This window comes from Neocloeon triangulifer, unplaced genomic scaffold (genome assembly GCF_031216515.1).
Source record: "Neocloeon triangulifer isolate White Clay Creek 2 clone unplaced genomic scaffold, ASM3121651v1 ptg000003l, whole genome shotgun sequence".
Classification (NCBI taxonomy): domain Eukaryota; kingdom Metazoa; phylum Arthropoda; class Insecta; order Ephemeroptera; family Baetidae; genus Neocloeon; species Neocloeon triangulifer.
Window position 1 is genome coordinate 11,581,856 of NW_026775546.1, and position 25,545 is coordinate 11,607,400.

The 25,545-nt window shown below is 35.7% G+C and overlaps 2 protein-coding genes across 3 annotated transcripts in view; one reads left to right on the forward strand and one right to left on the reverse strand.

The window, feature by feature from the left end:
- LOC132192875 (rhodopsin-like) overlaps window positions 1-20,696 on the forward strand; it is a 58,751-nt gene extending 38,055 nt beyond the window's left edge. For both annotated transcript variants that reach the window (XM_059613062.1, XM_059613063.1), the window contains exons 5-9: window positions 6,856-7,226; window positions 9,108-9,465; window positions 15,863-16,085; window positions 16,507-16,695; window positions 18,960-20,696. In XM_059613062.1, the coding sequence (XP_059469045.1) occupies window positions 6,856-7,226; window positions 9,108-9,465; window positions 15,863-16,085; window positions 16,507-16,695; window positions 18,960-19,012 (1,194 nt within the window). In that variant the 3' untranslated portion in view covers window positions 19,013-20,696. The remainder of the gene's footprint in view (window positions 1-6,855; window positions 7,227-9,107; window positions 9,466-15,862; window positions 16,086-16,506; window positions 16,696-18,959) is intronic.
- Window positions 20,451-25,449, reverse strand: LOC132192873 (heparan-alpha-glucosaminide N-acetyltransferase-like). Its single transcript, XM_059613060.1, has 12 exons — window positions 25,273-25,449; window positions 24,090-24,268; window positions 23,917-24,032; window positions 23,756-23,859; window positions 23,538-23,665; window positions 23,368-23,474; window positions 22,937-23,223; window positions 22,672-22,876; window positions 21,832-21,995; window positions 21,653-21,777; window positions 21,410-21,593; window positions 20,451-21,359 (listed from the first exon to the last, which is right to left on the reverse strand). The coding sequence occupies exons 2-12, from the start codon at window positions 24,258-24,260 to the stop codon at window positions 21,181-21,183; spliced, it is 1,770 nt and encodes a 589-aa protein (XP_059469043.1). The 5' UTR covers window positions 24,261-24,268; window positions 25,273-25,449; the 3' UTR covers window positions 20,451-21,180.
- Window positions 25,450-25,545: the final 96 nt, after the last annotated feature.

Genomic DNA, 25,545 nt, shown 5'->3' on the forward strand with positions numbered 1-25,545 from the left:
GTGGTATTTTTCTTCATATCAGGAGGAAACAGACGAGCTCGTGCGAAACTTTAAAGAGTGCAATTCCTGCACTCAAGATATTTTAATTTTTCCTTAAAATTATAGACAGCTCATTTATTTTCAAAGAAGTCTTCAATAGTATTTTTTTTCCTTAAAAAGAAATCAACCAATTTATAAATAAATAAAAAATCAATTACTTGAAGATTAAAGATTCTAAACTTTTATCATTTAAGAAATCCATGATATTTTTAGTTTCCGCGAATTTTCACGCACATCTTAAATTAGAATAGTCACGTAAATTTGTTTAATTTTAAAATTTCTACGGGTAACCTCTGCCCAAATAAATCAATCGTACATTCAATTTTGATGGTTGAAAAATCTACAGTTTTTATAATAGTATTTATAATAACAAGGCTGTCGCAAACTGACTGAATGATTTTCTTTTAAGGTGCTGGCATCAACTTTTCAACGAAATTTTCTGCTCCTGCTGAACATAAAAAATACCGCGTTCGTCGATTTTTAATTAGCTTCCCTCACGAAAATCTCTGGAGACTGCTTGCACGACTGTTAATTAGAGTTGAGAGAGAATAAAATAACCTCACTGGCATTTTAATTTTGCACGTTTTGTGCAGACTCTTGTTAAAAGTAAGTTTTTACTCGCACCGCCTGGTTCCGAGTTTTATTTTCGCAGTAAAAGCAGCTGGCTCGGTTTATTGCATATTTTATTAGCATTACATCAAGATAGCAAAAGCAGACCGTGTGATTTTCGCGAACAATCGCCCACTTTTTCGATTGCGATTAAAGCTTGGTTATGGTCGCGTGGGCTCAGAAATAAAATACACAACAACAAAAGCAGCCACTTTTAATTAGACATTCCCATTACAAACAGACTCGCTTGTATTTTTCCCTTCTACAAAGGTCGATATGAATAATTAGGAGCCGGTTTTGCGATGGCGTTCATTTAGTCACAAAAAAGATGATAACGAAATAAAAAAATTATTCCTAGTACAGTAAATTTTTAGTAGTGTTTCCGTAGGGATCGGGAAAAATAGGTGATGATATTTATCACCTTTTTGTAAATGAATTAAAATTTTATAATTTAAAGACAAATTAATATCAATATTGTCAAAATTGAGAGAAAAATCACCTGAATTTTGCCTACAAAGCCCGCTTTTCCTTAAGCTTAAGACTCCTTATTGTGATAAAATCTGAAAGAAAATAATATTGGAAAACTGAAAGAAACAAAATACGCTTTCGCTTTTGCCAATTTTCTTTTTTTAAATAAAATGAGCAAAATCGAGATACCAGCAACGCAATTCCACGTACGCATTCACAGACAAAATAACAACCTTTAGAAAAAAACTGCCTCAGGCCGTAATAACAAAAACATATATTATCGCTGCTATCTACAAACGTATCAGACAAGAAATTTAAAAAAAAAATCCCTCCTGGTTATATTTTTCATCCTCATACGCGCATACGTGCCTCTGAACAAAACTATCGGCAACATTATTTTTGCCTCGGACTTCGCCTGTCAGACTGAAATAGAAAAAGAAAACCCTCGCTCTCTCTTTTATACGTCACGGGTGTGCGCGGTCTGTACCAAATTGACAAGAGAAAAAGACTGAAGCGCCGCATTTCATCTAGGAGCATGTATGTGGGTTTGCTACTTGCATGCTAATTCACGTCTTTGTGCCGTTTTTCTAGCATGCAAACCATTTTCGCATAAAACTTCAGTACGGCTGCTGAATAAAAGTTCATTTGCATTGCAAAGAATTAGAGGTACTCGCATTTTTACTTATTTTTTTCAGCAGTCTATGAAAAAAGTGACATGAAATTTTTCAAGAACATTTCCGCTGAAATTCTATTGAACGCAACAATCATGCACGGCTCCCTCCGTCTGCAAACGATATATTGATTTGGTGCGTAAAATATAGAAAGAAGTTGTATTTGATCTTTCTGCAGCACCGGAATTCATAAGAAACTTATTAGTTTGCAGATTTACAATGTACCTCAATCTTATTTTCAAAATGATTAAAGGGAATAAAATTCCTCTATAAATTCCAATAGCAATCAAACTTCTCATGTTTTGTTATAAATTAAAGAATATTTAATATAATTGTGACTTAATTCATTGTTCAGATTTTCATAATTCAATTTTTAGGGTCAAAAGTCAATCCTACGAAAATTTTAGAATTTAGTTGAATTTTTCAGATATTCTGAGCAAAAATGTCTATAAAAAGTTTTTTCTTCAAATTTTGAAAGAAGGAGAATAAGAGTAAAGATATTAAATCACAATTATTTGTTCCAAAATTTAAAACAGCGCTGATTTTCAAGAAGTCAATGGCTCTCATTCAAATTCACGCTTTATTTTCTTTCATAAGATATTTCCTTCAAATCTATAACAATTTGTTCTAACTCTTATTGTTAAACAACATAAAATTAAAAAATTTTAATTCCTTGATCGTTTGGCAACTTTTGGAGCAAATAGAAATAATTAATAATCAAAATGCCAGGGCTATTATCATAATTTAACTTTTTTCTTGATATAGATATGTTTTTTAATTTTTTTTATTTTTTATTATTATTTAAAAGAACGTCTATTTGAATAAATTATTAAATTAATTTTCCACAGTGACTTTCTGCATAAGTGAAATGTTTCACTCTAGAAGAACTGAAATTTTGAGGGTAAATTATGTGGAAATGTATCAAGAACAGGCCGTGCTCACTTGTACAAAGTCCTTTCCAAGCGGCTTCACGGCCCACTCTCAAGATATCTTTCTGCTTGTGTACAGAATAAACGGCCGTCAAGAGTCGCGAACATTCAAAGAATTAGTACAGAGCGTTATTTTATTCCATCCTAGTCAGACACTTATGCAATCTCTCAAGCTGAGTCGGCGGACACCCGCCGCGCCAGTTTTGCTGCGCCAGGCATAACTTTCCTTCTTTTCCTCTCTCTTTGTAAAACGGAATTATACACTGGGTAAGAGCTATAGAGGAATAAAGCAGGGTGGAAGAAAAAGGTTCCAGAAGTGTTTACACAAAAATCACGGTGTAGCGGAAGAAACCTTTTTGTGCCATTGTTAGAATACTCAGAATTTTCTAACAATTCGGGTCTCTTTTTTATTTTTATTTATAGAAATTTAGTAAAAAGTGCCTTCCTTTATGCTGTAACAAATAATTATGCAGCAACTCGCATTCAGCACAATTACAAATCCATTAAGATAATTAGTAGCTCAGCTAGCATTTTAACATTAAAATTGCATAATCTTATTATTAGAGAACAATGGTTGTATTTGTATTACAAAATTTAATTGACATATAATGAAGCTATTATAAAATTCCCTTGATTATTTGCGCCGTTGACTGAAGCGCGCTTTGCAAACAAGTTAAATCGATTTTATTCCAGTAAATATAAAATGAGTCGATATATTTTTTGTCCATAGGCAGCACTTAGGATGAGAATAGCCTTCATGTGTCTAATTTTATTAATTAATTAATTAATTATAACTTCAAAAAGGATAAAAAGGTTGTCCAATTGTAAAATGTAAAATAATATAGGGAAAGTCAATATTATAGTTATTATATTAGTTTTGAATCAATTGATGCTTATTTATTTTTCTCTCTCTTCATCATGCACCTTTTCAAGAATTTCATCTCCGCTATATTCGCTTCTCCCTCGTAGACCTTTCTAGGGAAACAAATAATTACACAACCATTCACTGCGCATATCCATTAAATCTCGGCAGAGAGCAACTTGAATTTCGTCTTGTGTGCGGTCGACGACGATTCTCGCAGCTCAAGTCGAGAGTTTCCTGCATCCCATTACACCGGGGAAGGTGTTATTATTATATTTGTTTTAAGCACTCCTCTGCTCTTAATTGCCACCAGACGCGCTCGCGAGCGAAACACGAGACAACCCCTTTAATCCGACAGGAACTAACGAAGACGGCATTGTCTCCCGGCCGCCGCCTTTGCTGCTAATTATCCGACTACTCTAGACAATTTCTTGCTAGTGTAGCGCAATTTTAATTATCTTCTTCTACCCCCCTCCCGCTTTAAGTGAAATTCATGCTTTTTGTCGGCAGAAAATGAATTTTGCCATCCAGTATTTTCTCTTTGTTGGGCTCACGTCAAGCTCTTTTGCGCAATGAACAACGAAATTTTAAATCTCTCGTCGCAAATGAGCATTTCACAATTCTATTATTTCCGTGAAACTGCTGTTTATTGAATCTGCTAATTTATTTCAACATTTAATTCAATGATAATATGTTATGGTTTGAAACAATAGTTTGAATTTTGAATATTCATTTGCTTGACAAACAGACGAAATATTAATTTATGATTAATTTTTTTTTAATTTCTGTGTGATTTTAATTAAGCTAAACGCAACGGAAAATAATTTAAATTAGTCGTACATATTTTGGTTCCTTGTCGAGTACTCGGTTGGAAAACAGTCACGTCAATTAATTATAAATATTTTTTCTGTACAATCCAGAACAGTAAAATATATTATACTAAATCAATTAAACAAATAAGTTTTAGTTATTAGTTTTAATTAACAGCTACTTTTCATACTGTCCGAATGTGTAAGATTAAATAATAAATTTTTTTTAAATAAGATTTAAAAATCAGTTACGTCCTAAATTTTTAGAACAGTTAAAAATATTCTTAATTTCATTTTACATTAAAATATCGAGAATCGCTTGCAAAATAGTTTTGCTATTTAAAATTTATATAAGTTAAAGTCTTCTTCAATACAATTTAAGTCTACAGGCCTTACAGTTAAAACAGACACAATTTTTTTTTATCACACTGCAAAAAGTCAGTTTGACTGGCGCACATTTTGTTATCCTCCTTTTTCCTACAAATTTAGGCAGAATAATTAATAACTCTGCGTTAAACAATAATTTCACGCATGTGCTCGTATTTCTACATCTTCCGTTGGGAAATTTGCCAAGAGCAAATTCATTTCTTGCAAAACTCATCAGAGCGGCACGTTTGTCTCAATCCTTGGCGCTTATTGCTATGCAGAGCAATGTATGAACTATTATTTGTCTCAAAGTTTCATTTCAATGTAGCTTTGAGTATAATTGTCTCTCACAATCAGTATGTTCGACAACGGATATTTGTTGCTTCAATTCAAAGATAATATCGCTTTTATATTAATTGTATTTAACATTTGTTATTCTCAATGTATCTGAATGAAGAGTAGATAAATAAATGCATATATATGATTATTTTAACTCTAATAATATCTTGAAAAGCGTTTATTGAATTGATTCATTTTGTGTGACTTGCGTCAAAGGTGATTCAGTAGAAATATCATTTTACTACACAATGATAAGAAATTTGATTGGAATGATTTTTTTTAAATTAGTATAGCATCTTATGGGAATTTTGAGAAGGATTTTTTTTACTTCAAATAGCTATGCCCCTTGCCTGAATAAAAAATTTATAAAAATTTTCGTATTTTAGGGAGGTTCGTATTACCATAATTCAGTTGAAAAAATGAAATGAAAATAATGTTAGCTAGAATTGAATATTGGCATTGGGCTTATGGGAAACATTTTATTAACTTTTATCGCCGTGTATAAACTCCGCAATCACCTCTCTCAGATTTTTTTAAACAAATTTTTGAATGATGGATTAAATATGTCTTAAAGTTAGGATGCTTGATCAGATATTGCCTTTTCGCACTCAAAATATGCTTGAATACATTGAGAGTGTCAAAAGTTGAAAAGCAAGTTTTTTCATTTAAGTTTGTAGGCCATGTTGCTTGGAATATTGATCGACCGCTCTGTGTAGCTTTATCGCAAAGACTTGTCGGCTCCAAGTCCGACCGCACCTTTGCCGGTACAAGATCGTGGTTGAAAGTTGCGGACAATCGAACGAGCTATCCGCAGACTGTACCAGGCTTAGGCTTACACATGCAAAACAGGGCTTATAATTTGCCCTTAGGGACATGTTAATGTACACCACACGCATGTATACCCTAATTTTGATTTCCTTTGAAGGTTCCCTGGATCTACGACAAATCCCCCTGGAGAGCATCTTTGTGAAAAGGGCCCACTGAGTTCTGGGAAAAAAGAAACATTTTTCTAAGTCTGTTACAATAAGTTTCATCACTACCTTTGTTATGGAATAAAAAGTTTCATAAGTGCCTTCCAGGATTAAATAATTTTACAGTACAATCTTTCCTGTTTAGGGGAAGTTTGAAAGCTCATTAAATTTGACCTTTTAATTTCACGTATATAAAAAGTTCACTTTATTATCTTCCAAACATGTTGTTCTTCTTGATTGGAGGTACTTAAAGTTGTGAAACATTTTTCGGCGAATTTTCAGTTTATTATTATTTAAACAAAGTCACGCTCGTTCCCGTTTGAGAAAACTCTTAATATTCAAAAATCGCTGGAACCTTTTGTCTTTTATAATTTGCAAGAAATTTGCACTATTGACTAATTTAATTATTATCCTAAAGCAGAGAAAACATTAAAAATACTCGGAATCAGAAATAGTTAAGGAAAAGTCTTGGCATAGGCAAGGAATAAATGAATCAAATGAATGAAAGAAAAAAAAATGAATAAATCGGCTCGGAATGAAAATTTTTTTATTTGAAATGTCTCATAATGTATTCAAAATCTCTAAACGGCCTTTTTTCAATAAAAATTTAGAAAATAATAAACACATTTTGAACCAGAAATACACAATTTTTAAAGATCCATGATCAAAATGCACATTAAATGAATAAAACAAAAATCTATGACTCTTTTCCACCAATATAATGACGATTATTACAAAAAACGGTGAATTTCCCAAATTAATTATTAAATAGGATTGTTGATGGTGTTGCAGGTGTGCGTGGTGGTGTGGCTGTACTGCCTATTAATGTCGGTGCCGCCGCTGTTCGGCTGGTCGAGCTACGTGACCGAAGGTTTCCAGACGTCCTGCTCGTGGGACTACCTGACTCGGACGCCGTCCAACCGCGCCTACTACGTCTACCTGTTGACGCTGGGCTTCGTGTTGCCGGTCGGGGTGATCGCCTATTGCTACACCTTCATCCTGGCGGCCATTTACCAGCACGGCAAGGAGATGGACGCGGTGAAAAGGGTGCACGAGAGCAGCGGCTATTATCGCGGCGGCAAAACAAAGGCGAGCTTCACGGCCAGCAACTCGCAGCACGCGACCAGCACTTCGAGCAGACACGCCAGCGCCGCGCACAACAGGTGAGTCTGTGTTTCTTTGCACGCCTCCCACAGCAGGTGCGAATCTACCCGGCTGTGACACATAATTGAGCCGACACAGAGAAACTTTTGCTTCAAAGGCGCGACCCACGCACAACTTCATTTGCCAGGGTGTTCGACTGCGAAATTACTCGCGCTTAATTATTCCGCGAGCACCATTGACAAAGGCTAAACAGGAGCAGGAAAAGTTTTCAACTTCAAACTTTTTCCGAATTCAAGCTTACTGGCTCAATGTCATTTGTATGCTTCGAAACACCTTCGAAACAAGGGGATTTATATTTTCATGTAATTCTATTAAATTAAAATTTGTTTATATTTTAGAGGAAATTTCTTTTATTCCTCAGTTGCATATTTTTTTTTATTTTTTTTTTTTTTAATATTGTCACTTTTTGATGAGAAAAAATCTTGGCCTTTTTTGCTAAACATTTTAACGTGTTGGTATGTTGCATTCTTATAAATAAATAATTATTTTTAACTTATATTTCTAAACAAACTAAATATTTTTGTATTAAGCTCGGCGCTGAAAAAAATTCTTTCATCCCTTCTCAAAATTGTGGCTGAAAATTTTCACTCATTAAATAATTCCCCAATTCTAATAAAGTCTTTGTAATATTTAAAAAAACTAAGAAGATATTAATTCGTCTGCCGTCAATGCTACTTTGAAAACGATTGTATTAAACTTTTCAATAGTGACCCTGACCCCCGACCATACATGTAGAAGCACGTTCTGCATTATAATACTATGAGACTGAATGATTGATTTTATTATTTCCCTTTTTTAATTGAATTGTATGAAAATTTCCGAAAATCCGATTTTTTACTAATCTTTTATTTATTTATAAATATTTAATAAAGCATGTCCATTTTTGCATGAAATCGTTAAATTTAACGTTATTTAAATAAAATTTCAACAAATCAACTGCCTCCAAGCAAAATTCATCATATAGAAAGGATCTGAAAAAATCTATGTTTGTATTTTATACCAGTTTTTACCAAACATTCATATCCAGACAGCTCCACATTATTTCAGTTGCTTTGCACACATCATCAATTATTCGCTTGTCGGCGTTTTTGTTTATTTCAGAAACATTCACATCCCGCGCCTTTCAGCAATATTTCCGTTTTGCCTTTTGATTGGTGACGCAAAAATTGTCGCCTGCTCCAAACTATGTGCAAACGCGCTACTGAATGCACAGAAAAAAAATTTGTCACAGTGGCCAACTGACAATTATTTTGTGCCGACTAGCGAGCAACGCTATTGTGTGTTTTTACAAGAGGAAAAAAATGACCTCTCACGTCATTATTTACAGTACAAATTATTAACTGTATTTCTGATGAAATAGGGGGCATTGTAAACATTTTCTTTTCATTATGATGGTTAATTAAATAGTAGTAAATTGAGAGATATTAATTATTTCATAAAATATTGAATTTCTAGCAATCATTAAATGTCAACAGAGAGCAGGAAGTAGTTTTTAGGGCTTGAATTGTCCAATTAAGGTAAACAATAAAACAAATTACAATGCAATTAGATTAGCTTTCATCATAAGCAAATGTTTTTATGCAAAATTGCAATTTATTAAATTGAATAAATAAATTTTTACAGTTCCTCTGCCTTTCCTGATATATTTTCTTATTTTTAATCTGTAATTTTTCTTTAGTTTTTATTAAATGTATTTTTGATTCATTTTTATTTAGAAAAATGATAAGGAATGCGTTTAATGGAATTTTCCCCAAAATATTCCATAATTAATAAAATTTACTACATATTTATTATTAAAATAACGAAATGAGTCAGGTCTTTATTTTATTTTTCCCAGTCGCGAAAAACTTCAATCTAAATTTGATTTATTATTTTTTCAGCACTTTCAAAACGGCCGAGATAATTTTGCGGCTGGTGGTGTGTTTCCTGATCTCGTGGACGCCATACTCGATCGTCAGCTGCATCGGCCAGTTTGGCAACTTGTCGCTCGTCACCCCGTGGTCGGTCACCATGTCCGCCCTGTTCGCCAAGGCGTCAGTCGTCTACAACCCCATCATCTACGGCCTCTCGCACCCGCACTTCCGCTCCTCCATCAAGACGTACCTGAGCTCGTTCAACGCGGCGCCTTCCAACAACACGGCCATGCTGCGGCCAAACTCGCCCACCGCAGCGCCGACGGCCGCCGTCACTCTCAGGGTGGGCAACGTGGCCACCTCCGCGGTGGCCCATCGGAGCCAGGTAAGAATTTTTCACTCTTCTAAACCGCGTATGCTTTTAGTTTTAGAATGTCTTTTCATAGAAAGTTAAATCGAGGATCACAATTAGATTAATTATTTTTTCAAATCAAATTCCTTTAACCTCAAAATGCTACTTTTTGAGCTTAAATTTGAGTTGAAAGAAAGCAGTGTTTATGCTAAATGTCTCAAAAAAGTCATTATTTGTTAGTTTGCAAGTGATTTTTTTTTAATTTTATAAAAGAAAGTTTAAGATGCTTTTATTTTATTTTTAATATAAAATTTTTTAGCTCTAGGGACTACAATTTTTAATTTTGTTTCTTTGTTTTTAGAAAGAAATATTGGCTTTTCTTCGGACGAAATTTCTTGAAATTTCTGAAGTACTTTTTATATAGAAGCAGAAATTTAAATTTCATTGCGATGTGACTCCTTATTGTTTTTTTTTTCGATAAACTAAAATTCACTCTAAAGTTTTCTATCAAATCAAATACTGATCAGACTTTCAAGCTAGATTTGTAAACATTAACTTTTAATTTTGAATTTTGTGCCACAAATATAAAACCATCATTTAAAATCTGCACAGAATTGCAAAATCCACTTCTGCGTCAGCAAACTGCGCGAATTCATTAAATGCAACAAGCATGTTATATTTATATTGCATTTTTTTTAGTATGCGGTGCAGTTTTTTATTCACCCATTCTTATGCAAAGTGAGGAGAATCTGCCATTCGAGCTCTATCGATCGAGATAATCCACACCTGACGGCAAAGCTGCTGACAATGAGCGCTGAAACGCACTGATCTTTTACAAAGAAGAGAATCGCTCATCATTGCTGGCAGCAAATGTAACACTTCTTGTGATAATGCCCTGATTTGCCAGGACGAGCGGCGGCGCGAGTCTCTGAGCTCAAGCTTTTCACTTTTCTCGCTCCGACGTTAATCGCCTCGCAGCGCGGAATCTGCTTTGACCCGTTTTCAGAGCGTGAAAATCGAAATTCGCGCACCTGGTTGCAATTAGCACCGTCGAGGACCATCCCTTGGCCAATTAATTTCGGAGCGTGTGCGTTTCACCCCGCGTCAAAAGCTGCCGTTTTTCAAGTGCAGCTGGAGGGAAAAACACGCGACTAGGCCCCGCCTCTTTTGCACCTCCTTACAAAACAATTTCATCAGGGCTATCCATTTCATAAAAAATGAAGTTCATCCAGAAAATTGAAATCGAGCTTTACGGATTATAAAAAATATTATTTTATTAAAGATGCAATCAATTTGGTTTATGAGGCATAAAAATTTCTGCGCCTAAGTAAGAAAAGAGCGAAAGACTCTGAACATTATTAATCAGTTACCTTACTTAATCCATCCCTTATGCGCAAGGTTCTTTTTATGACTCTCATAATTAAAGACAGATTTATTTTTATTAATTGTCAAAATTAATTGAGCAATCAGTGGTGATGACAATGAAAAATTGGTAGGAGAAAAAAAACAGTATCAAATTAAAATAAGAAAATCTACCGCTGAAATAAGCAATGACAAATTTATTGATTCCTCATAATTTCATACACTTTTGAAACGGGGCAACATTGGCTCTCAAATTTTTGTTCTAAAAGATAAAGTTTCATAAAAAAAAATCAAATAGTTTAAGCGAGCCTTTGCATCTAATTTATTACACTTAAAACCAAAGTATTTAAATTTATAATATAGAATGCAATCCTTTTTTCACAAAGCCCAGCCCAAAAATTGCTTATAATCTGAAATTTTTACTAGAAAAACAAAAGACAAACTTATGAATTCATGGAACTTTTGACGAATTTCAAATTGTGAAGAGCCCTCCTTGTTTCGCCTCCAGGCTTGGCACGGTAATGAACGCAATTTGCGAAAAGAGACCCGCGCGTCCTGCTTTTCATCTCTCAGGCGTCGCGGCTTTGCTAGACGCACGCTTCTTAAGGTGCTTTCCTTGCCGTTGAGTGTGTTTGTTTATTTGTCCCCTTGGTCGAGGAAAAAACTTTTGTCTTTCTCCGTCAAGAAAATGCGCACATACAAGGTATGGTCGCCTCCAGTGCGAAAAAATGCCGCTTCGTCGCACTCGGAGGGTCGTCACCGGTGTGAATAATTCAGAGAACCAAAAATGAGAAAAACGCGGCTATGCACGCGCGCCTAAAAGGAAAATGAATTTATTCATTAGAGCGAACAAATCGGATGAGAGAATCTTTCATAGAGATTCAGAGGTCACGGCCAGATATCCAATTTCGTAGAGGCTTGTAAACGTCAGGAAAAGACAGAGAGGTGAAAGCTCAACACTGGTCAAGAGCCCAATCTAGACAAGTGGTGCTCAAAGTAACCGCTCTTAACATTTCTTTGTAGTGCCCGTGCAGATAAACTTCTGAACCTTTTCACCAAATAACTGCAAAGAGAGATAAACAGAAGTTGAAAAAAATTTCAAAGTAAAGTAAGCTTAATTTTTGCAGGTAAATTAAATTCATATTTCATATTGAGTTTACCAACAATTTTAATTTTTGCAGAATAACCTATTCATTGAAGGCTTTGGATAAAATAAAACTAATTGTAAGCGGTGGGCTGGGCAAATGTTCCTTATTCAATTCATCACTGACATTTATGGTTAAACTTTTATGACATACACGCGTGATGATATCTTATAAAATTTTAATCTATGGATCACTATGGATATTTTTTGTATGCCACAATTTTATAATGAGAAATGATATTAATTAGAAGAATTAAAATTTTTGAAAATTAAAATTGGAAACTATTTTAAAAGAATATTTTTTTTGCTCACAATATTTCACGTGAAAATGAGTTCAAATATCAACAAATCAACTTTTAAATGTCCACAATTAAATTGTGAAAATAAATTTCAGCGGAATTTTTAGCTCAAAATTTACATTGAGCTTACGATAAACGCGTTCCATACTAATCCTCTTCATAAACTGCCGCAACTCTTGAAAGGGTGTGTGTGTTTGTTTCATCCAAAATGTTGAAAGCACACAATTATAGTTGCAAATTTTGTGTTTATTGATCCATCACAAAGTCAACTGCTTGCATCATTATTACATTCAAAATTACATGCTTATCCTGGTATCTAAAGCAGAACAAAATAATTAATTTATCTGTTTGCTACTAATTATTTCAGCTTTAACAAAATCTGTTTCTGTAAGCTCCTGCAACTTTTCTAAATAGGCAACCTGCTTGTCAGATATGTACGTATAGGTTGCATACTTCACTCAATGATAGGCGCTTTGCTTTTGTGAACATTATGATTTTTAAATTGTTGGAAATCCACACTTCTGATAAAATCCTCATATTAAAAATTCAGTGTCACTGCCTATTAATAATGTAAAAGTATAAGAAAATATTAATTTCTTTCAGCAAAACACATAAGATAATTATTATTTTATTATTATTATTTCCAATACATAATTGGAACCAAGATAAAAAAAAATGAAAGGGAGATAAAAATTTCCAAAGCTTGTATCTTTGATTTAAACATAAAAGCAAACAACCGCATACAACTAAAAACGGACGGATTTTATTAGTCTAATATTTTGCATATTATTTTACATAATTTCATTTTTCAATTACACTTTATTGCTTTCTGTAACACAATAACTATGCATTTATTTTCAACAGAGAACCCAATTAAATAATGATTTCTTTAATATTACAAAATGTAAAATTTAAATTTTAGCTAAAAACGATTAAAGGATGAAAATTTTGAAATTTTGAAAATCGGCATAAACGCTAAATTATTGACTCTTTTTTATATTTTTTCTTTTTTCCAACATTTCCAGCTGATCAGCACCAAATCTAGGACATGCAAAATATTCACTTTAAAGCTTATTTTCACTAGCAGCTGTCGTTGCAGTAATTACACTGGATGTGGCAAAAAGCACGGCACACAAGAGTGAGATGCAGATTTTGCGGAAGATTTAGATTACATGCAAGCTGTTGACAGAAACACGTACATTGCTGCTAATGGAAGTAGAGCCTGTGCGGTGAAAAGAGCCGCAGACAGACTGACTGATGAGCGAACGGCTCTCAAACTACGCGTTGATGTTGATTTCTCGGTAGAGCTTCGTCCCTCTTTCCTTTTCACTTCACTGCGGGTATGCATTATAGTGTTTCTAAACATACCCCTTGCAGAGCTCCATTTATTTAATGCGGCGTTCTGCGCAGGGAAATTATTATGGCTCGATTCGGCGAAACCGACTCCGATGGAAAATCTGAAAGCGGGAACATCGCAATTATTTTATCGAGCCGCACCAAACGAACAGAGGCCGATTATTTTTCCCGCACAACCCAAAATTATTGTTTGTGCTTGTGTAGAATCGCTTCAATTTTCTGCTGCTCAAAAACAAGCACTGTTTCGTGTACCAGCAAAGCCATTGTTGGTTGAGCCGGCTGAAATAACGCAGATAATAAAATAAATTTACATGAACTGCTTGGCATTTAATGCCTGGTTAATACCCTTGCGGGGGAATTTCAACAGCAACGCTATCACATGTATTAAATAAGAATAAACTGAATAATGAAGGTTGAAAATTTTACTCATCGAAGATTTTAATACCAAGTTCATAATCTTTACCTAAAGTTTGAACGGTTCTTAGATAATAATTTTATAACATATCAGAGAATTAAATTGAGTAATATATTATTTATTTTTAAATATACTAAAAAAAAGTTATTATAATGCAAACTACTGTAAAGTAAAGTTCTAATGGTCCAAAATTATGGTTCTTTTATATTAATAATTAATAATTACATGAAAAAAAATAATATTGGTAAAATTATTATGATATTAAAATAATTTGAATTTCATTTTTATCGTTTGGAATTTTGTTACACAAAAATAGTGAAAAAATGTTCTTTAAATGTTTTACATGTAAAAAATATTATGCAGAGACGAAATGGAACGGTTCGAATCTTGTCAGTTCTTTTTTTTTAAATATTCGAGACTAAAAATCTTTTCTTTAAATTCATTAGAGCTGAACAAGGTAACTATTTCAATCATTTTTGAGATTATTAAATTCCATTTATAATTTGATTAAGATATTAATTTTTCTTTTTTACTACAATAGTATTGCAAAATTCATTACAAATTTTAAGAAAATGGCTATGATGAAAACTGGTGCCTTAATAAATTTAGGGGAAAAATAAAATTAAAGCAATTATTCTCTATTTCATTTTACTTGTAAAGTGAATTGAAAAAGTCGCTAGCTAAAAAGACTCAAATAGAGAGACCTGCATGTCTCATACATAAAGTTTTTTATTTCCTTTTTTATTCTTCTCCCAATAAAAATTTCTACCATCTGCGTTCTTCTATTTGGAAACCCTTTATCATAGAGGCTCTATGTATGACTTTGCTTGAACTCATAAAGCTGTTTCATATCATCTGCATTTGGATCTAGATTCAATTCGTGGTAACTTTCCCAATGTCTCTTTTCTCTCCCAAGCGAGTTTTTATATGTCAAGTTTTTCTTTTTACATTCTGATTCTGATTAAATAAATATAAATAGTAAAATATTCTAGACACGCAATTCCATTTCGTTTTTGAGTGCCGATAAAATTGTATATTTGTCAATAAAAATTTAATATCGCGAACGAAATTGGTGGTAAAAAGAAAACACAATAGCTTCTCTGTCTGTTGAAGCACAATCGTTATTTTTTTTATAGCGTTGTATATATTTTTTCGATTCTCAGTCAAATTCTTTTTTTTCTATCTCATTAAAAACGAGCCCTTTCAATAATAATATTAGTAGCGAGTTTTGTTTCAACGTGTCATGTTTCCTCCCCACGGACTCGAGATCTGTCTCCCAAAATGATAAATTTCCAACGTCCACAAATAGCACGGCTGGCGGCGATTGTTTGTCAGCGCTGAGCAAACGGAAATAAACTACATTAACCTTAACAGACCATCAACAGTTGTTGATTGTTGTTCCTCGTTCTCCGAATTGTTTTCCCTGATGATATTTTTGCAGGAAATGCTTTTATTTACCAATTTGATCAATTTTGTGGATATTTTTTTTTAAATTCATTCAATAAAACGTTGATTTTTTTATAGATTTTATAATAATTTTTGTCTGATTGCAATGTTTACAAATTTTCAAAAGAAAAGCTAATTTTGTATTAAATCAACGTGAAACAACAATTGATAATGAATAAATTTCTTCTTATAAGAAGAAAATAAATTTAAAATGGCAAGGTAGCATGGATGAAATTCCATATCCATCAGTTTTTTTTTAATTAGAAAAGCGAGAAAAGCAATAAAAATTAAAAATCAGAGATTAGTATATTTTGTTTATTAGAAATATTTGAGCTTAGTCAGAGATTTTGATGTAATTTCTTCACATGCTGCTTATTATTTAAAAAATTCTCATTTTGCGAATTGCAGATTTCCGTGACGAGATTTTCAAACCACCAAAGTAGACACATGCAGCTTCGGTACAGCGGCAGCAGCGTCTCAGGGACCAGAGATTTTGTCAGCGACCCCGGCGACCCTCTTGAGCTGCAAAATTACCGCTTTGTCAACAACCGGATCCAACAGCAGCAGGTGCACAACCAGCCACACCTCACCCTCCACCATGTCACCCTTCATTGGCAGAACAACGATGCAGGTTCGCAGACTTTAATTTAATTTATTAAATAAGAAATAAATAGAAGAAAAATTTAATATTTTATTGCAATATTTCAAATTTGTTATATTATTATCAATTTTTTTCATTTGATAAATATTATTGTTTCTGCATAAAATTGGTTGATTGAAAAAGTATTCATGATAATTATCTAGTGACAATCTGATAGATGTTAAACAAAAAAATCTTTTTACAATACACTCTAACAAAAATCGCATGTTTTTCAGTTTCAATTTTAAGCATCAATTTAAAATTAAAATTTATCCTTTAATTTCTTGACTGGAAATAACCTTCATATGCATTTCTCGTCCTATTTATTTAAAATATTGTTTTTTTTTACTATAAATTAAAACATAATATAGCTTTTTCCATAAATTGTAATTGTTTAATCTTGGTCACGTAGATGCCGTGTCATCCGAGTCGGACGAAAACGAGCAGAGTTCAGGGGTTGTTTGCAGCTCGGGTCCGTCTTCTCGATATCCACCCCCAAGAGCCATCTGCGTGGTTTACGAGGGTGGTAGCGTCTGCTGCCATGTGACCAAGGCGAGTTGCTCGTCGTCGTTGGGACAGTTGCCGAAATCGGGCAGAAAAGGTATGTTTCATTAAATATACACGGCGCCTCACTATTTTACCATTTGTTGGGCAAACAAACTCAGTAGCACGTTCAAACGACAAAGTTATAGGCCCAGCATTAGCACCACAAATACAAACACCAAACGCGTTAATGCACGGTCCCTTTGCTAACAAAACACACTTTGCTTTCACTAGATAAATCGGATAAATCTTCATCCTTGAATGGTGAAATTGAATTTACTGAAATCTAGTATCAAAGACACAGTACTTTTTTTTACAATTTTACTCAAACTCTTGATTTTTTTTTAACGTAAATATTGATATTTCAAATATGAAAGATAGAAACCACTCTTTTTAATTTTGTGGGAAGGAAACTCTTTCTTTGACCTTCAAAGTTTTTTTTTTCAGATTTATTATTTTTCTTTGCTACTATATTGGACAGTTTTTGGTATAAATTTCAATAAATCTAGCTTCAAGGAAATTTTGTATGAAGAAGGAAAATAGCTTAGAATTTATGAACGTAGCATGTCCTCTTTGAAAATCAGATCCGCCTGAGGTGGATCGCGGCCGCCGGAGGTGGATCGCGGCCGCCCGAGGTGGATCGCGGCCGCCAGAGGTGGTCTCGACCGCCCGAGGTGGATCGCGGCCGCCGGAGGTGGATCGCGGCCGCCGGAGGTGGATCGCGGCCGCCGGAGGTGGATCGCGGCCGCCGGAGGTGGATCGCGGCCGCCGGAGGTGGATCGCGGCCGCCCGAGGTGGATCGCGGCCGCCCGAGGTGGATCGCGGCCGCCGGAGGTGGATCGCGGCCGCCGGAGGTGGATCGCGGCCGCCGGAGGTGGATCGCGGCCGCCCGAGGTGGATCGCGGCCGCCCGAGGTGTTCTCGACCGCCCGAGGTGGATCGCGGCCGCCAGAGGTGGTCTCGACCGCCCGAGGTGGATCGCGGCCGCCAGAGGTGGTCTCGACCGCCCGAGGTGGATCGCGGCCGCCCGAGGTGGATCGCGGCCGCCGGAGGTGGATCGCGGCCGCCGGAGGTGGATCGCGGCCGCCGGAGGTGGATCGCGGCCGCCGGAGGTGGATCGCGGCCGCCGGAGGTGGATCGCGGCCGCCGGAGGTGGATCGCGGCCGCCCGAGGTGGATCGCGGCCGCCGGAGGTGGATCGCGGCCGCCGGAGGTGGATCGCGGCCGCCGGAGGTGGATCGCGGCCGCCGGAGGTGGATCGCGGCCGCCGGAGGTGGATCGCGGCCGCCGGAGGTGGATCGCGGCCGCCCGAGGTGTTCTCGACCGCCCGAGGTGGTCTCGGCCGCCGGAGGTGGATCGCGGCCGCCGGAGGTGGATCGCGGCCGCCCGAGGTGGATCGCGGCCGCCCGAGGTGTTCTCGACCGCCCGAGGTGGTCTCGACCGCCCGAGGCGGATCGCGGCCGCCGGAGGTGGATCGCGGCCGTCCGAGGTGGATCGCGGCCGCCGGAGGTGGATCGCGGCCGCCGGAGGTGGATCGCGGCCGCCGGAGGTGGATCGCGGCCGCCCGAGGTGGATCGCGGCCGCCCGAGGTGGATCGCGGCCGCCCGAGGTGGATCGCGGCCGCCCGAGGTGGATCGCGGCCGCCGGAGGTGGATCGCGGCCGCCGGAGGTGGATCGCGGCCGCCCGAGTTGGATCGCGGCCGCCCGAGGTGGTCTCGACCGACCTCGAGTACGACCTGCATCGGTCTCGTTTTTGACAAGGCCGGGTAGTTCAAAATACTCAGGGGTGCGAACTACCTGACTATGCCTGTTTTTTTTTGTTTTTTTTTTTACCGTCTGATGGCAAAGGATGCAAAGTGCAAACTTTCATTATTAACTCTTTGCCCCTGCGAACCCTATTTGCAAATATCAAAGCTGACAATGAGTGTTCTCTGACGCTCTTTGGCAAGTTTGCCAAGTGAGACCCGCAGTAAGTTGTGCGAATATTGACACACCGCGTTCTCTGCTCACTGAAATTCCCGGGAGTGGCAGAATAGACGATAGTAGTTGGGATTCAAGATTCAAAACGTCGCAGGTCAATATGGACATGCTCAAAATAATGAGAGAGTCTGCTCGGTTGTTAATCAAATAAAGTTGATGAGCGCCCAGCGTACTCATTGGTAATAATGTATCATTTGATTTTTGGATTGAATTCAATCCGAAGGGACGTTTGTACGCGCAATGAGAAATAAATTAATAATTCATTCCTCATTTTAAATTAGCTCTACATGGTGTTTTTGCTAGCTGGAGATATTTGGTATTCATAAATTCCCTTTTGATTTCAGGGAAAACCTGCGAGAGAGGTGTTTTTGACGAGGGCATCGAAGAACCCACTTGAGCTCGGAGAGGATCGGAGCGACAGGAATCTGAATCTCAATGTTGATCTCGTAGCTTTAGCTCCGAAATGATAACATAGAAGTAATGAAAACAATTACGTTTGATGTTTGATATAAATTTCGAGGAAAGAAAGAATTCTAAATTGAGCATTTCAACCATCTGAGACGACATTTTTGAAAGTTAAAAAGTTTATTCTGTGTACAAATGGATGATATTCGTACAATGAAAGATTTTACCAGGCTAAATTATACGTATAAGACTGATTTGAGAAATAATAAATATTTAATTTTTTTTTTTAATTTTTACAGCGACCGCAGTAATCCATATTTTGATTCCAAATTTATTCTGAAAATCTTTGAAGCTTTTTCAAAATATAAATTAACTATCCTATCATATAATAATTTTTACAAATAATGAAGTTTTTTGTATTTGTTTCAAGTGAAAATCCAATTGCAATTTCAAATTTGTTTAATTAGACTTCAATTAATTTTAAAGATAAAAAAAACGCACAAAAAGAAGATAGAAAGGTGTTTGTCGAACCTAAAGCGACTGAAATAATTTAAAACGCACAACATTCAATGGTGATGTGTGCAGACAGGCTTTAAATAAATTACTGAATCATAGGTTTCAACATCATTATTCATTTTCATATAAAAGTTGTATCAAACTTTTCCCATAATGTCTGTGTAAGCTCAGTCATGTGTAGATGTGTGTTTCATCTTCCTTTTGCCGATGTTGCAGTTGCAATTTTTACATTTTTTGTTTTATAGGAGAGACTCTAGTCTGTTAAGCAGAGATAACATTTAATTTAATGAAAATCGTCAGTTCCCATGTTCAAATTAAGCAAATTGACTTGAAGAAATAAATTGGCTTTAATTGTAATAAAGAAAAGATGAGACCTGGTCTTCACTCAAAGGTTGTGCAGCCGATTCAGCCGAGATTGTGAGTTTAGTGCATATTTTATTGTACTTTTGTGGTGATTATTTAAAACAACGCTTCTATGCAGTTCTATATTATGTACCACAATAACTGACAATTTTTCAATGTTAAAATAATGATGTGTTATATTCGATTACACAAGTAAATTTGTGGAAAAATATAAATGTATTTTTGGCATTTGTGGTTAGAGAATTCAAAGATGTGCCTAAAAAATAACACACGTTTTGGACAGAGTGTATAAATAATTGTGAAAGAGTTGTTGAAATTCAGTATATTTGAAATTTTAATAGAAAATAAAAGCTGATTTTTTTAAACGCTATAGTAAATGTGCTGGAACTAAGAAAGTTCAAAATCCAAGGAAAACGCAGGGTATATTCAAAATTATCTGTCCTAAATATAAATGGACAAACAAATTTAATTGGACAAAAAAATGTACCACAAAAGTATTTTTATTGGTAATTAACATGGATAGATATGAGAGGTGTGTAAACTTCAATCAATTTAATAAAATGGGTTGATTGTAATTATGCTCATTTCATTTAATTTTTTAACTTGTATCTTAGTTATCAATTATGATGATCTAAAAAATAATGAGTTACTGTGAAAACAAATCCTCTGCCTGCTCTATTTTGAACCAGATTTTTGTCTATAAAATTTTAACAAATGCATGAAGTTTAAAAAAAGAAATCACCTTCTCTAAGACTAAATAAATGTTATGAGAAAAGTAGATAAATTTTTATGGTTCATGAGGGGTTACAATAGATTTTGCTATTATTTATTATGAAAATAAATAAAAATTCTCGAAGATGTGAAATTCAATCTTTTAATTACGTAATCCCAAAAGGGGGGGGGGGAAACAATGTGTCAGAAAATGTCAATATTTCATCAAGTCATTAATAACTTAATATTATATTTTTAAGCACATTAAATTATTTTATTACCATGTGATAGAATGAAAAGAATTATTTTACCTTCTTTTTAGGCGGAAGGCTTTTGCAGCGTTTATTATAAACATTAATACATTAAATATTTTGGCCAAAAATTGGCCACAAATTTAATCAGTCATTGAGCCTTTTCTAACTATATTTGGCTTGCCTAACAAAACAAAAAGATAAAATATCATAGTGTAATATCATAATATGACAATTGCTCTCAGTTATCAGTGTAAAATATTGAAAGTGTAAATATCCCTAAGGGAAGCTTTGTGACTTTCGGAGCTTCCGCTCGAAATTATACTGTGAAGAAGAAATTCCTGCAAAACCAGATGTATGAGATGATTACCCAAAGAGAGACTGCCCAGGCGTCCATGAACAAGACCTCTGCGTGAGTATTTCCCAGAGGTTGCCATCGCCACGGCAGCATGTTACGGGTGAAGTCGTGCAAAGTGTAGATGAGCAGCGAATTCATCCCTGGAATGGTTTAAAATTATAAGTGCTTTGATAATTACATTGGCTCGTACCTGTAAAGTAAAATGGACTTGCAGACCAAAGGTGCTTGACATCGATAATTAAGTAAAGCAGGGAGAGAAAGAAGAAATCCAGACTGGAGCTGACGAGGACGAAGCTCAGTGAGAACAAATTCTTGTTAACTGGAATTAATCCAGATTCCTTTGAGAAATTGCACAGAAAGGCTCCTCCAAGACCCTGCAAGTTAATTTAAGTTCATTCTAAAAAAAAAAAAATATAAAATTTTCTTTTCTTACAACAATGGATCCCCAAACCATCCAACGAACAATTCTAGACCATGGGTTGGTGTAAGTCAGCATAATCCTGCCCGCTTGAACTCCCAATGATACAAGAAGGATTGCATTAAAGTGTCCAAGTAAACCTTAAAAAAAAAATATCAATGATCAAGAAAAATAAACAATTTCGAGAAACAGACCTTCAGGGTCATAAGGGATATCAGTGTAGTAAATTTTTTTTACAGTGGGGTGTTGGTAGATGTGGTTTGATCCAAAAATAATCCGATCAATGTATCCTGCTGCTCCGCCAGTACAGTTCTTGTAAATTCCGTGTTCTTGAATCCCGCCTGGCCCGAGGTAGCCTCTGTAAAATAGAATTTTAATCAAATTTTGTAGATCAAAATAAATTATACTTCAATTTAAAGAAAAGAAATATTATTGATTCTTACTACACAAATTTAAAAAGAAAAATTACACATAAAATTCAATTATTATAAGTTCCAAAAAAACTATCATCTTATCTTTTGTGTGCTGCAACAACAAGTAAGAACACACGGCACTTAAATTATCACACCTTTGTGATAGAATGTAGCTTTAATTATAATTAAATTGAATTTTATTTGTCATTTTTGCTTTTTTTATTATTATTATTGTTGTTTATTCTACTCAAGTCATACATGAAAAAAATTGATTTGGAAAAAATGAGCAGAAAGGGTATCACAACTAGCAGAGGTCTGCTAAAACGCCCGACATCAAAAAGAAATCGGCCACCGCGTGAACCCACACTATTTAAAAAAAAAGAACAATCACGACACTTTAAAATTGCTGCCACAAGTGTTGCTTGCAAAGGGAGGGAAAATTGCTGGTTGGACAGTCTTTGAGGGTCGGTGGCAGGTCATTCCAGGGCTTCACAACCCTGAAGGAAAAAGCGCGCTGGCCTTACAATTTTTCTGTAATGGAACAAATTTATGTGGCAAATTTTTAACCGGTAATCAAATGAAACTTTTTTTGGACAGAAAAATTTTGTCATTATGTCTTACGTCGGACAGCCAGGAACAGGAAGGGCAAAAGTGAGAGCTGTGTGGATTCCGACCAGAACCAAAACCACGACCCACTGAAGCCAAGAATCAGCCACATCCTGCAACCAAGCAAGTCTATGCGGCTGCTGGCAACTCTGCAGCTTCATTCGAAAAGCCTCAATCACAGACACAACAATGTAAGCCACACCGAGACGTTGCAAAACTCCTGCAAATACATTTTACATTTATTTCCTTAATTTTTTTTTATAATGAGCTTGATCTATACCTGGAATGCGGAAAGTGTTCAAGCTATTGTTGCCTTGGCTCGAGTTGAGTATCAGGCCTATCAGGATAAGTTTCAGTCCTCGGGTGACACTGGTGAGCGCCAGCTGCCTTCTGGTGACGCCACTCCGCAGCTGGGAGCGCATCGAAAGAGCCATGCTGAGGCCCATGATCCACATGAACGAGGGGAACAAAATATCAGCCACCGTCAGGCCGTTCCAAGTTGCATGCTCGAAGATTGGGTATTTGCCTCCTCCGTAGTTTACGAAAATCATAAGGGTTATGCAGATTCTAGAATAACATTTTAAAAGGTCAAATAAACAATAAATTTGAACATTATTTTGTAAATTATAGAAAACAATTTGATACATTTGCATACAAAGTTGTTATTTGTAAAAAAGATGATGAATTCTTACAAGATCAATTTTCACTCACCCCCGAAATGTGTCGAGTGACTTGACCCGAGATTTATGCTTCTGCACAGCATGCTGCAATTCCGTCCTGGCTGTTGTTTCGATGAATGCGCTTGGGCTTCCCAAATCCTTAAGAGATAAAAAAAATGCAATTAATTTTTGAAAACTTAATAAAAAATGTTAAAAAATTACATTTTCAAGTTCATTTGAGGAGTCGGCCTTTGCAACCAGCATCTGGTACCAATTTGTCTGAGAGAATTTTTGAAAGGCAAACCAAAAAATTTGCAAACCCAAGAGAACGACAAGAAGAATCAAAATTGCTGCAAATACAAAAATCCTAAAATTAATAAGGCTTGAAGGATTAAATTTTTTCAGTTTTAAAATCTATAAAAAGATTTAATTTTTCTGACCGAAAAGGGCATCGTCCGGCTCTTGGACTGTCACCAGTGAGTCACATTTGTCATCAGAACATTTAGTAGCAAAAACTCCCCTTTCTCCAAATGTCCCGGCATGCCTATCAATTCATTCTGGTTAGAAATATTTTCAGGGAAAAAATTCAACTGTGACAAACTTGTAAACCATCGACAATTCCGCGTTTCGAATTTCAAATATCACCGGCGAGGCAGATTTGACGAGGATAGGAACTGTTGTGTTGGGTGCAATGGTTGCCCACTCGATGAGATCGCACTGAAATTTAAATTAAATTATATAAGAATTGAATCTTAATATTTTTGGATCATTTACATTGACGCATTGCAAGGACTGGCCCAAAAAGTGAAGCGCATCTTGCGCCGTCGAACTAATGAAGAGGCACGCCTCACTGAAGTTGAGGTTTGCAATTGAGCTCAGGTTGCAGCGCTGCTCATTGACCTCGAAAATCCTCGGTGTTCGCTGCGTTAGAACTGCTGCATCCATTCTTAGCCCTGAGCAAAAAAGAGAAATTGAATTAATTTTAGCTAGGATTAGAATAAAAAGATTATAAGTGGAGAGCAAATGTTTACTTTTGGAGATAAGAGGAAATTGTATAAATGTGTCAAGTAGTTTGTTTTGATTGCAATCTCAGCCTACAAATTTTGATTGCTCTCAATAAAAAATTATGGAGATGCGTTCACAGACAGAAAGTAGACTTTTGCAACAAGGACTTTTGTCCAGGTCTTACTTTTTCATGTTCAATAGCATTTAAAAAAACTTTTGCTCACTTTTGCTTATACAAGACTTTTTGGGACTTTAAAATAAAATATAAAAAATTTAATGGTTAGTAAATTGGGTGGTGCCTTCTGTACCACCAATAAAGGGCACAGGCCGACAAGACTTTGTCTTGGCCTGACCCTAAAAAAAAAATAAATAAAATAAAAATAAAAATAAATAAATTGGGGGGAAGATAATCAATTTTGTCTGTTAAATAATAAAACCTCCAGTTTTTTCTTCTTTTAAATAACAATAATTATATCTCCCACTCAAGTGTAAATAAAGACTGTAACAATATATCAGCTCATGTAGTTTTACGCAATTTTTCTGTACATAAAAACTTAATAACATCAACACACAATACCGGACTCAAGGCCGAGGCAAAAATTTATTGAAAACGCGGCAAAACGCCATTTCAATCTTTTATCAATTTGAACATTTTTCTTTTGATCGCATCAAATCTCCGAAATTTAAGAAAAAAATGGAACACACATTTTAATTATTTCATGTATGAAATTAAAAAAAAAAATGAAATCGAACAAATTTCATGCAAATGCAACGAAGCACAAAATGTGTATTGCATGGTATTAAAAATTTATATTCATCGGTAGTTGTTGAACCAAATAATATTAACAAAACACTTTTTGGTATTCAAAGTGAATGATGAGGAAAAATGAAAAAAATATTTTGAAAAATGGCTTCGTCTCTGTGATTTATAAATTTTGTTTTATTCTCTCACCATTTACAGGACAAGCTTTGACGAATGTTTGCAGCAAAAGCCTGAAAAGAGGCGGAAGACTTCCAAAATCGCCTTCCAACTCGAATTCCAAAACTCCCTCGCGAAATTTGCTGCGAATCTTTCACGCTTTCCGCCTCCGAGCCACTTTGTCTATGAAATTATTTTGTTTTGATTGAAAAATTCTCTAACGATGATTCATCGTCTCATTTGCATAAATAATCGGTACTCAACAACTATTCAAAAACGCATTTTACTCAAAATTTCACTTTTTAA

Coding starts and splice junctions, on each gene's coding strand:
- LOC132192873 (XM_059613060.1), bottom strand. CDS start 24,260: ATGGATGCAGCAGTTCTAACGCAGCGAACACCGAGGATTTTCGAGGTC. Junction 23,475..23,537: donor CCTCAAATGAACTTGAAAAT/GTAATTTTTTAA, acceptor TTATCTCTTAAG/GATTTGGGAAGCCCAAGCGC. Junction 23,224..23,367: donor TCACTCGACACATTTCGGGG/GTGAGTGAAAAT, acceptor ATGTTATTCTAG/AATCTGCATAACCCTTATGA.